General features: G+C 35.5%; 1 protein-coding gene across 3 annotated transcripts in view; it reads right to left on the bottom strand.

Annotated features, from left to right (window-relative positions):
• Positions 1-13,506, bottom strand: part of dsx (transcription factor doublesex) — a 620,621-nt gene that overhangs the window by 129,892 nt on the left and 477,223 nt on the right. For 2 of the 3 annotated variants that reach the window (XM_072532995.1, XM_072532996.1), the window contains exon 3: positions 9,614-9,757. In XM_072532995.1, the coding sequence (XP_072389096.1) occupies positions 9,614-9,757 (144 nt within the window). Of the gene's footprint in view, positions 1-9,613; positions 9,758-13,506 lie in introns of those variants that run through there. The other variant, XR_011951056.1, reaches the window with a different exon arrangement.

The following is a 13,506-nucleotide window of genomic DNA, read 5'->3' as shown; positions in this document are numbered from 1 at the left end:
CGTAGCCCGCGAATATCACTGCCTACGGTTTTTTGTCGAGGATTACGGTTTTATCCGTATTAATGTTTCTATCTTTAGTTCTTATTCTGTACATATTTTTGTTTATAATGTTCGTTTATATGAAGAATACATAATGAGGAACGCACTCGATGGATGGAGAGGCGGCATCTCCATTGCAGGAAAAAAGATCTCAAACTTAAGATTCGCAGACGATACAACACTGATAGCAACATCTGAAGAGGAGATGTCGAGACTGATAAAGAGAGTAGAAACCGAAAGCAACAAGTGTGGGCTCAAGATTAATAATCAGAAAACAAAAATCATGATTGTGGACCACGCGAATATCCTCCAAACAACAGGCGCCCTAAATCAATTCGAGAAAGTAGACGAGTTCACGTATCTAGGATCTTCCTTAAGCAATGCAGCCTCCTCCCATACGGAAATTCGCAGAAGAATAGGGATGGCCAAGAACGCGATGAGTCGACTGTCAAAAATGTGGAAGAACCGCTCTTTATCCAAAAAACTCAAAATGAGACTGGTACGGACACTCATTTTTTCAATCTTCAGTTACGGTGCCGAAACATGGACAATAAAATCAGAGGATAGGAAAAGGACTGACGCATTCGAAATGTGGTGCTGGAGACGAATGCTACGCGTCTCGTGGACGGAGCACAGATCCAATCAGTCGATTCTCGAAGAACTAAACATTCAGACCAGACTCTCCTCTCAGTGTCTTGCAAATGTTTTAAAGTTTTTTGGCCACATTGCGAGAAGAGACAATGACAACTTAGAAAGACTAATTGTATGCGGAAACGTAGAAGGACGTAGAGGCAGAGGACGCTCACCTATCCGATGGTCAGATCAAATACAGAAAGCCACTGGAGAGACGTTTTCCGAGTCCATAAGAGCAGCCCAAAATCGCAAGAGATGGAGAGAATTGAGAGCATTGTAGGAAATCACGATCCTCAGCAATGAGGAAACGACAAGAGAGAGAGATAATGTTCGTATAAAGGCCCTCAGGAAAATATTTAGGGGAAAGCTATGGAATGGAATGTGCATAAAAATACCAAATATAGAACTAAAAAACCATGTTGAAAAGGAGGTTAAAAAAAGTTAAAAGAGATATAGAAGAACTTAAAATCCCAAATTGTAAAGGTAAAGCAAGAGACAGGAAAGAATGAAGAAGAATAGTTAACCAAGCCGTGGGCGTCCTAGGCCCATTATAGCTACATTACATATTTATGTTGTTTATGTTTCGCATTAAACTTGTTACCTTGAATTATTGAATGATAATTGATTGAATTATTGAGTGAGTATATTTGCATAATTTCTTCATTGTTGTGTCGTTGACATGTGTTAGTATATTACATGTCGTTGACATGTAATAGTATCTTTGCTCGGATTATTCTGTGGTTGCTTGCTATTGAAAATGTGTTAAGTACTTTTATGTCTTTGATTATTTCTATTCTGTCCGTTATGACACTGCCATCTGGGTTTATTATCGAAAAAAGAGTTCATCATGGATAAATTTTCTTGGTGGAAGTTAAGCCATCTATGCCTTCGTTACATATCTAAATAATATATCATTATAAAAATAATATTTAAATCAATGTTAAGATACTAGATTTCTGATTTCTCCATAGCAGTTACCGTTTAAAAGCCTTTTAATTTATGCAGTACATCCCTAAGCAGTTTTGTATACAAGCATTACTTAAAATATAATTAACTTTTTAATAACCATTATAAATAAAACAAATAATGAAATAAAACAGATGAAGTACACTTTTCCAAATTACTTCTTTTCTCAAACTAATAAAATGTATTTTCTTGTACTTAAAGTCTGATGGCTAAATCCCAAAAATATTGATTTCGTTCCTTTTATATTTAAAATTTTTATAGAGCTTAAAGTTGCTTCTATTTCATTGCACGGCAGTAAAAATATATCCGGATATAAAGTAGACTTGCAGTAAAACCATAGACGTAGATCCAAAAATAGATTTATACGAAATCTTGGAACAGTTTGCCAAACATTCGATCATGGGTAACTAATAAACTTAATCAGAAATGCATATTACAGGAGAAACATAATGAAGTTATAAAATATAAATTGCCTTTCAGTAAAAATGTCTTACACAATTTTATAAATATTTAAATTCAGAGTGGTTAGTCGTAAAAACACTCAAAATGTCAATCAAAATGAACGATCTTATTGATTTATCCAAAAAGAAAAAACTTCCGCTAAAATTTCCACTTTGGCACATTCCCTACTTGGAAAAGCACCGAATCTACGACTTGTTTCACGAGATAGTTAGGGAATTCATCATCATCATTGGTGCTACAGCCCTATAAAAGAGCTTCGACCTTCCCAAGTCTATTACGCCAGTCAGTTCTATCCATTGCCAACTATTGCCAGTTTGCTGCGCCTATTTGTCTACCATCCTCATCTACACCATCCTTCCATCTGAGTTTTGGTCTACCCCTTTTTCTACTTCCCACAGGTTGTGACATAAGGATTCTTTTAGGAGGGTTGTTCTGCTGTGATCTTGCTAGATGTCCTGCCCATCTTAGTCTTCCTATTTTTATAAAGGATACTACGTCTTTACCACCAAATATATGTTTATATCTGTGATATATCTCGTAGTTGTACCTCCTTCTCCAAACACCATTTTCACAGATGCCACCAAATATTCTTCTCAGGATTCTTCGTTCAAATATAAGCAGGAGATTTTCATCTGCCTTGGAAATGGTCCATGCCTCCGACCCATATGTCAACACTGGTTGTATAAGTGTTTTGTATATGGTTATTTTTGTTTTTTTGGCTTAAGTTTCTGCTTCTCATATGTCTACTCAGTCCAAAATAGCATTTGTTTGCTAGGATTATTCTTCGCTTGATTTTTTCCGCCATGACGTTCTCCTTGGTGATCAGGGAGCCTAAGTATGTGAATTTGTCCACCACTTCAAAGGTAGAATTATCAACCGTGAATTGGTGGCCGATGTTTCTGGCTCTATTGTTGGGTGTTGATGCCATTATCTTAGTTTTATTTTCATTTACTTGCAGGCCCATATTTTTCGAGGCGTGTGACAAGGTGGTTACATTTCTTCTAGCTTGCGTGTTGTGCGGGCAACTAGATCAACATCATCTGCATATGCCAAAATTTGGGATGATTTATTAAAAATGTTTCCTCTGCTGTCTATTTGGGCATCCCTGACCGCCTTTTCCAAAGCTATGTTGAAAAGGAGACGCGCCAGCGCATCTCTCTGTCGCAGCCCAACATGCGTTTCAAATGCCTGTGATTGTTCGCCCTGTATTTGGACTTTGCAAACAACTATTGTAGCCTTAACCAATCTTATCAGTTTATCGGGGATATGGAATTCATCCATGGCTTCATACAATTTATTTCTTAGGACACTATCATAGGCCGATTTAAAATCTACGAAAAGATGGTATGTGTCGATAATAAATTCATTGGTTTTTTCCAGTATTTGCCTTAGCACAAAGATCTGGTCTGTTGTTGATCGACCAGGCCTAAAGCCACTTTGATATTCGCCAAGAAGCTCCTCTGAATATTCACTCAGGCGACCATATAAAATACTTGAAAATATTTTGTATGCTATATTAAGGAGGGTTATTCCCCTATTGTTTCTACATTCTAATTCATCGCCCTTTTTGTGTAGCGGGCAAACGATCCCAATACACCACTCTTCTGGGATTTGTTCCTCATTCCAGGCTCTCAGTATGATTTTATATATATTATATATGATTAGTCATAGTCAGTTTATATATATTATATATGATTAGTCATAGTCAGTTAGGGAATTGGTCATACAAAAACCAGATGATCATGTCCTTCTTACCAAACAGATTTTACTGAATGCCGCCAAGAGCAGAGACGTCCCAAGAATATTGTTTTTACCCTCCCCCAAAGTAAATCTCCAGTAATTATCTTCGGAAATAGCCAAAATAACAAAACAGTTTGTTATAACATGCCAGTGAGTAGCAAACTGTCTAAATGCTGATTTTGATATAGTTAGTTCAGAAGTTTTAGCAAAATGTTTGTCATTGATGGTTCGTCAGGAAAATTATTACTCCCATGGGTGGATCATTGTGGATTGTATCAGAAATGTGGATGATGCGAAAAAACTATTTTTGCTTGGTATAATTCCTTCGCATACCTTTCATTTAATAGCACCGTTACATCCTAACGTTGAAGACATTTTATATTGCAAAGTGCCTACCCACTGGCTAGAATAAAGAAGGCTAATTATTAGCCTTAGAAACATATTTAAAAATTCTTTGATAGAAATTAATTTTGGTCATAGACATATAACAGAAATAATTGCAGAAATCATAGAAGTGTCTAAAATAAGGAAACTTTTGAGGCCGATACAACCTAGGGTGGTGATTTCAGGTCCAAGAAGATTTGGCAGAAAAACTCAAGGAGAGATGCTTGCTTATAACCTAAACTTGGTCAGCATAGACTTCGAGTATCTTCTTTGCCAGGCCTGGATATCGCCAACCGAATTGGGTCAACAGCTCCGTCAATGTAACAAAGAAGTTTGTTTTCATGCCGAACTTCTTTGCCAAGTTGTTAACATAAAAAATTATAGTATGCGTTTCACTTTCAGTTTCATTTATATTTTTAAATTGCAACCAAGTGAAAACAGTTGCTCATTTTTTACCAGTTTCTTATTATTTGTATTTGAACTTCGATCCATTCGTTTCAAAAATATAAAGTCTAGCAATATGGAAATTACAGTCCTCTTAACCTTAAAACTTCTCCTATCATTCCACAGGAAAGAGAAGCATAGGAAGGCGTAGAATGTCATGGCTGCGCAACCTGAGAGAGTAGTACGGATGTACATCAAATGAACTTTTCAGAGCAGCCGTCTCAAAAGTTCGAATAGCTATGATGATTGCCGACCTCCGCCGCGGAGATGGCACTTGAAGAAGATCATTCCACCAAAACCTTCTTGTCATGCACAATCTACCCCCTCAATTCCACTTATCTCATGATTCTATTATTTTTTGAAGACCAAAGAAGATCTTTTGACGTCTTCAATTATTATTCGATATATCATCGTATTTTCTGTAGGGTAAAGTGGGGTTTTTATGGATGTAATATAAAAAGTTTAAATTTTGCAGTTATATTTGAGGTTTCTTAATATTGTTCTGAAGCTAGTTTCAGAGCTCAAGCAAACATTAGTAAATTAATAAATATGGCCCTGGCCAAAGAAAAACATCCTGGCTCCCAAATCTCCGAAAATGGTATCAAGGGACCACCGCTAATTTACTAATGTTTGTATTTTGAGAACGATTTCCGAAGTGGAAATTGAAAAGTCAATAAACGTACTATAACCTTTAATTGTGGCTTATTCCCATTTAAATAGTAATTACTGATTTTAAGATTTAAGGTAATATCTCTATTAATTAGAATTTTCTTTTATAGATGGCGACTCTGGCTTTTTCAATGCGTATTCTTATTTCTTTATTTATATCCCAGTTTTCATTAACGTTTGCATCCAAGTAAGTAATATTGTGGACTCTTTCTAATTCTATTCCATACGCTCTGATGGTCGTTGGTTGTAACTCCGTTTTGCTGACAACCATAAGTTTTGTCTTAAGTGCTAAGTTTTAGCCCATATTCATCACATGCTTCGGTTACCCTGTTTATAAGTCGTTGTAGGTCTTCTTCATTGGAGGCAATAAGTACCGTGTTGTCTGCATATCTGAGATTGTTGACATTAATTCCGTTGATTTTAATGCCTGTATCTTCAACTAAGGCTTCTTTCAAAATAAATTTGGAGTAGATATTAAAAAGTAGAGGCAATAGAATACATCCTTGCCTTACTCCACGTCGTATTTCTACTGCTTCCGTCGTATTGCATACAATTCGTATGTTTGCACATTGATACATATTGCCAATACAAATTTTTTGATAATACGGAGGTCTCGGTCATCAATTCCCACATGTTGCAAGACACCTATAAGTTTGTTATGGTTTACTCGGTCAAAGGCCTTTTCGAAGTCGATAAAACACATATATACCGATTATTCGATATTCCTACATCTTTGAACCATGACCTGCAAACTGAAGAGTGCTTCTCTGGTTCCAAGGTTGTTTCTGAAACCAAATTGTGTTTCACTTAGTTGTACTCCTATTTTGTTGTAAATTCTCGAGTGCAGTATTCTTAGGAAAATTTTCAGTACATGACTCATCAGACTGATAGTGAGATGATCGCTACACTGTTTGGCATGTATTTTTTTCGGCATCATTACAAATGTTAACAGTAGCCAGTCGATATATTTTCGATTTGAATCTCTGTTCTATCGTCACAAACAGCTCCTCAATATATTCTTTCCACCCCTCTAATCTGTCTTGTTCATTGACTATAATATTTCCTTATTTATTAAGTAAACTACTTGCAGTTGAACTATATGTTTCAGTTATTTCCTTTACCTTTTTGTATATATTAAACATGCCATTCTTTTCTGCAGTTCTTCTATTTCAAGGCATTTGTTACTGTACCAGTTTTCTTTTACGTCCCGGATTTTCCTTCTGATTTCTTTATGGATTTTATTGTATTCTTCTACCTTGGCATTGAAGTCCCCCATTATTATTGTACCTAATGTTTTTGTTTTTCAGCTGACTCATTACCTTCCTTATATCACCATAAAAATTCTCTATGTCATCTTCACTACTACTGGCTGTGGGCGCATAAACTTGGACCAGATTTATATCTACCGATTTTGAGTTTAAGTGCATCATGATGACTTTATCCGAAATGTAACTTATAGATTTAATACAGCAAAAGACTTCTTAATGTACAATATATGCGACGCCATTCCGGTGGTTACTGCCTTCTTCTCCGGAATAGAATACATCGTGGTAGTCTATGCTACATTTACCAGTCCCCAGTCACTACATTTCGCTTATCCCAAGAACTGGTATATTGAGCCTTATCATCTCACGTATGGTGTTTTGTATTTTACCAGATCGTAGAGCTGGTACTGATGATCGCTGTTGCCCTTCATCACATACAGTGGTTCTATATAATCCCTAAAATGAAGGGATTGCCACTTCCGCCATCAACACCGTACCAAAGGAATTTTTCTTCGCCGTGGCTGCCGTTGTGTACTTCATCCGTGACCCTGGATAAGGGACCCTAAGCAGGTACTAGTTTCCCGGGTCAGGAAACACCTAGAAGTTTAGAATTTAGAAAGTCTCATTGTTAGAATAAGACAAGGAATATTAGAACAAATCTAGGAATGTATATCTATAAGAAAACATTTTAAATTCTCTTTAAATGTTAGAAGGAAAGAATTAAAATGAACCATAGACATAAATAAACAGATGTATAATATTAAAAACACGGGTAGGTGGTTAGAAAGCTAACCCAATTTATATATTTATTCTTTAACAAAATAGTTAGCGCTATTTATAGATTTTTTTAAGTTTTTAAATAAAATCCGTATAGACGTCAAAATGTCTAACTCTTGCTCTTTCATTATTAAAAGGATAATTTAAAGGATATTCTTAACAATACAGGTTAGTTAATTGTAGAATATACAAACTTAAATTGCATATCTTTATCTACACACTTTACGGTTTTATGTTTTGTTCTGCCGAACAAAAGATAGTCTCTTCATTTAAAAATTAAGTTTCTCTAGAGGTAAGTTTTATGATTATAATATTTCACTAAGGCATTTTTAAAGGAAAAACGCCAGCAAGGTTGGTCGTAAAATAAATCTTGCAAACATTAATAGTAAAGTATTAGATGATTTATTTTATGTATAGTTTTTGCCTTTAAAGAAGTTTTTTAATCAGTTTACGACCCTAAAAGTAATTACACAGGTATCATATGGCGTAAATCATTTGTTTTATCAACCAGTTTCTCTGCGTTCTTTTTACAATTAAAACGATTATATAGCCAATTTGCAATTTATTTCCTTGCAACAAGTAGGAAGGTAACAATTTTAAAATATGTACAATAATAAACCGGAAAGCAATTAAAGCAGAATAATGTTCTGCTAATGTAATATAGTATATAGGACATGTACATATATATGATAAGTTGTAGTAATATAATTTTATACAAAGTAAAACTATACACAAAAACAACATTATACTTTCTTCGTTTTATTATAGAGAACAGAATATATGCAAAACAACATTAGCAAAAATATGCGCATATATGAGGCCGCTAGGAGACAAGGGGTGTAAGTGACAATTTTTAGGAAATTGGATTAAAAACAACAACAACGCACAACGAAGATAGTTCGTAGCTTATATTATAAAACTCGTGGACAATCGCTAAATACAACGTGGGCCCAGTTGCCTTAAAGAGGACAAACTCTATATTGTCATATTGTATCATATTTGTATATATTTTTCAATGTTATAATATAGATATTGTACTAATTATGATTTTTGTTTCAGGGCTACCTACAAAAAAAATTAAAAAACACACAAAACACGGCCTCGGCCACCAAAAAAATCAAAAAATAATAACAAAACCGGTACAAGCCAACAAAAAAAAAATTAACAAAAAAAACCTCAGGATCATATCAAATTTATACTATAAACAGCGAGCAAAAGTACGTGTTAACGAATAGCTGTCAGAAGAAATTGAAATTAGACGTGGAGTCAGACAGGGATGCGTATTGTCGCCAATTCTTTTTAATGCTTACTCCGAAGAGATCCTGAAAAACGCTCTTGAGGGTAAAATAGACTGAATAAAGTGTAGTTTCCATTGACAACATTAGATATGCGGACGACACTGTGATCTTCTGAAAATATTGAAGATCTTCAGAGACTGGTGACCAGAAAAGCGAAGTATGGAAAAGAGTACGGTCTAACAATCAACGTCAAGAAGACAAAATTTATAATAATATCGAAAACTCTAAGAAATAACGAGAATCTTCTAATAAACGGAACCAACGTCGAATAAGTGGACAAATATGCATATCTGGGATCTGCATATTCCAATCTTGCAATCATTTGGGAGGGATTTCTATGTCCATATTGCTTTTATAAGCTGCTATAATACCATTATGGTATCATGTCTACCTTCTTTATATATATAGTTCAGCTGGGAGATTATCTATTCCGGGTGGTTCCCCTTCCCTCTTGTCTGTTCCACTTACTTCATCTCTTTCGTCTTCCAGGTTTTCTCCTTCTTTCTCTATATTAAGTGCCTGGTTTAAGTATTCCACCCACCTATTCAATTGTCTTGTGCTTCCTTGAATTCGTTTCTGTTGATGTTAACTTTCTTATAGAATGCTCTAAATTCTTTCTCTCTGTTGAGGTTTTCTATATATTTAAGTTTCTTATTTAAGTGGTTTTTTCTTTTTCTTTTGTGTATCCTCTTTTCTTCTCTTCTCTACGCATCTTGCTGTAGGCTTCATCTTTTTCTTTCTCCTTTGCTGCTTTCTTGCAGCAAAGCAAAAAATATTTTCTTTATGTTTGCCATAGCTTGTAATCCCCATAAACCAATTTTCATAAATATCGTTTTAATAGTTTGCGATATATAGATAGTGTAAGCTCGCCGTGAAACGCCTTGTATAATAAACTAATTAACTCAAGAACTATGTTAATTTTAAAAATATACTTACATTCTTCTATTTTACTAAAAGCTTCATCTTGATTTTTTTTGGAATATTTTAAGACGACGCCCACTAACGAAATCATCCTCCAGGATAATTGAAAGGAATCCTTCACCCGTTGACATAAGTTTAGAAGAGTTTCTATGGTCTGACCTGCCAACAAGAATATATGTTACTTAAGCCAATTAAAACATTTGAAGGGAGGGTTTCGTTAAATAATTAAATACAACTATGTTGGAATCCTAAGGGTTTGCGTATGATAATTACAAATTGTTACTTTTAATTAAAAAAATTATACTTTACGACAGCTTGCATATTATGTTTACTTAGTAAATACGATAAAAGTCTTTATAATTTGTAAAAGTGATAACAATAACGAGCTAAAATAATTGTAACAATAGGAAAATAGTAAAAAATGTTTGTTAAGTTTGATCATTAAACTAAATAAATTCTACAGTAAATTCTTTATTATTGGACTGCCATTTTTGCCAGTAAGACAGTAAATATCAAATCTTATTGGCTTTCTTCAGTTTAACTATTTTGCAAAAGTCTTGTATATTACCTTCATAGCTAAATAAACCGGCTACTTAGCTAATGTCATCGCGTGCCTTAGTCTGTGGATCAATGAGCACATCGATGTGAATTACTCCCTCTTTTAATTTTTACTGTCATGTCACTCTAGTCTTGCTCCGGCTCCCACATAGGATCTCCTATACCCTGAGAGCCCCCTTCACGGGGCTATGCGCTCCCCACTCGTCCTTAGACCTCTTTCTACTACCAAACTGTATTTTTATTGTAAGATATTACCTAACCCTCCAAACTGGGAGAGAAACGCAGAGGAAACTTCGATCGGGATAATCGAAGCCCTCTGCAGAGCACGTAGAGATCAGATATGGGTTATTTCTTACCAATACCCAAACCTTCATATGGTGACATGGCGCTCAACCAACAGTGAGCCTTGCGACCAAAGCCCAGTCCGACAAGCTACGCTGAGCATCTTCCAGAACAGGAATGGTTTCACGAGCAAAATACCAAACCACAACGGTAGCTAACCTAGATCGTAGACCATCATGATATTCTGCAGTTTCTCAAGCAGTGTAGAATGTTTCGGTGAACGACAAGTTCCCGTAGATACAAGGCCAAGCCTTGGAGTCACGTCTTACCCTAGCGTATGTGGTTCAATGCCCACATAGGCACAAGACTACCCCCCGGCGATGATAAAACCCGCCTAGCAAACGACTATGGGTTCGATCTGGCGGAAACGAGGACGAATACATCAAGCAAAAAGCACTTCGACCGAGGATTGTACCTGCAGAAGAAGATGATAACAACTACTACCAAGAAGCTGTACTGTAGTGTGGTGACCATTACAAACATTCGTAGGACAATCGTGAACATATAAATAAGATATCCTTTTATAACATTTCAATTACATTTTGAATTTTTATGAGCATTTTTCAACCGTTATAAATAATTTCGATTTTAAACAACAATTGTAACTTTTTCTCGTTTCGGGTAAATATTTTAAAACATTGTATGAACATTTTTCGAATTTTTTCTGAACCTTTTGTGAAATGCTTAGGAACATTTTCGAATGTATAGTGTAAGATTGGTAAACATTTTTATATAACTTTTATCAGTTTTGCAACTCTTTAAAAAATGTTTGTGTACTAAAAGAAAAAATGTATAAAAAGGAACATTTTCCAAGCCAAGGCTTGGAAATAGTCTTGCTCCGGCTCCCAAATAGGGTCTCCTATACCCTGGGAGCTCGCTTCACGAGGCAATGCTTCCCACTCGTCCTTAGACTCTTTCGCTTGGATTTTTCTATTAACAAACTGTGTTTTTATTGTAAGATATTACCTAACCCACCAAATTGGGACAGAAAAGCAGAGGAAACTTCGATTGGGCTGGTCAAAGCCCTCTGCAGAGCATCTAGGGAGCAGATATAGGTTAATTCTTGCCAAGACCTAAACCTACTTTTTGTGAAACTGAGTAGCGCTAGCTAGATAATTGAAGATAATTGAAGTTCTCCATAAGATCGGAGTCGACTACAGAGACATTCGAACAATAGCGAGTCTCTATTGGGGCCAAACAGCTAAAGTGAAAGTAGGATCTACATTGACCAATAAAATTGAGATCAAGAAAGGGGTACGACAGGGCTGTATCTTGTCTCCTATTCTCTTTAATATATACTCAGAAGAAGTATTTAGGACATCGCTGGAGGAAAACACAGAAGGCATAAAGATAAATAAGAAATAATTAATAACATAAGGTATGCTGATGACACTGTGATTCTAGCAAGTAGCATGGAGGAACTGAGTTACCTAATGAGTAAGATACAAAAAACAAGTGCACAATACGGACTCAGACTAAATATCACAAAAACCAAATGGATGTGAGTAAGCAAAACCCAACAACCACCACAGCAACTGATATTAGACAATGAAAGAATTGAACAAGTGGATTCGTACATCTACTTGGGAACAACAGTTAACTCAAATTGGGATCAAGCGAAGGAAATACGTATAAGAGTAAAAAAGGCAAGAGCATCGTTCACTAGCATGAAGCAAATTTTCACCTCTAAAAGCCTCACCCTACCTCTCAAAATTCGACTTTTGAAATGTTATGTATTCCCGGTTTTGTTATATGGAATGGAGGCGTGGACAATGACCGCAACATTGATGAAAAAAGTAGAGGCCTTCGAAATGTGGGCTTACCCTCGTATATTACGTATATCCTGGACTGAGCACGTGACCAACGAAGAGGTACTACGCCGGATAGGTAAAGAGAGAGAGGTAGAAATAAGTATAAAGAAAAGAAAGTTGGAATACTTGGGCCACGTTATGAGACATAATAAATATAGAGTACTACAGCTGATCGTTCAAGGGAAAATAGACAGCAGAAGCGGTCCAGGGAGGAGAAGAGACTCGTGGCTCCAAAACTTGCGGCAATGGTTCGGATTATCATCTGCTGAACTATTCAGATCTGCCGTAAACAAAGTCAGAATAGCCATGTTGATTGCCAACGTTCGGAACGGACAAGGCACATGAAGAAGAAGAAGAGTAGCGCTACTTAGACTAATGAGATGCAATGTCTTTTGTATAAACCTAAGAAAGCCAGCTTTATTGACAATTTTCGAATGTTTTGGTCTACGAATCTAAAACCTTTACTTTCTTAGACTGGCGTCATATACTTTACCCGCCTTCTTTCTATAAGGCTGAAACCACGAAACCAGAGAAATTTTATAGAAGTTTTAAAAAATATTTATTTAAAATGCCGAAATATTAGTCCCTTAGCTACAGCGCCAAAGCTACTTGGCTGGTAAGAAGGTACTACATCAATGTACCACAAAAATTAAACATTTATAAATTTTTTAGGTACAGTTATCGTCACTATTTCAAAACCAATCTTCAACTTATGATTAGGTACGTGAACTTTTTAATGATATCTAGTTAAAATTTCCAAAGAAAGCAGTAAATTTTTCATAACTGTACTTAAATGAATCCATGTCACAACCTACTTGGTAACCTGCCTAAAATTTGGTATTATGTAATAATTTTTAAACTTAGGTACAAATTAATTACGTTAAAATATTAACTATCCAAAAAGCTCTATTTTAAGAAAAAGTTCATTATTCATACTGGCGTAATTTTTAAATTAACTGTACCTAAAGGAAAAGAAAAATACAATCACAATCTGCAAACTAGGGATTTTGTTGATATTACAGTAACAAGTTGTCATTTTGAAAGTTAAAAATTAGTTCAGCTGTCACTTAATAGATGGAAAAATAAGTTCACGTGTCATTTAATAGAAGGCAGCACTGGTGTATTAAATGGCGTTAGATTTTAAGACTTTAAGAAAAATCTGCGAAACATTTTTGTACATTTGAAACTAGTTTTGTG

The sequence above is a fragment of the Diabrotica undecimpunctata genome, chromosome 5 (genome assembly GCF_040954645.1).
Source record: "Diabrotica undecimpunctata isolate CICGRU chromosome 5, icDiaUnde3, whole genome shotgun sequence".
NCBI classification, from domain to species: Eukaryota; Metazoa; Arthropoda; class Insecta; order Coleoptera; family Chrysomelidae; genus Diabrotica; species Diabrotica undecimpunctata.
The sequence above is the reverse complement of the archived record's forward strand: the minus strand, read 5'-3'. Positions and strand labels throughout refer to the sequence as shown.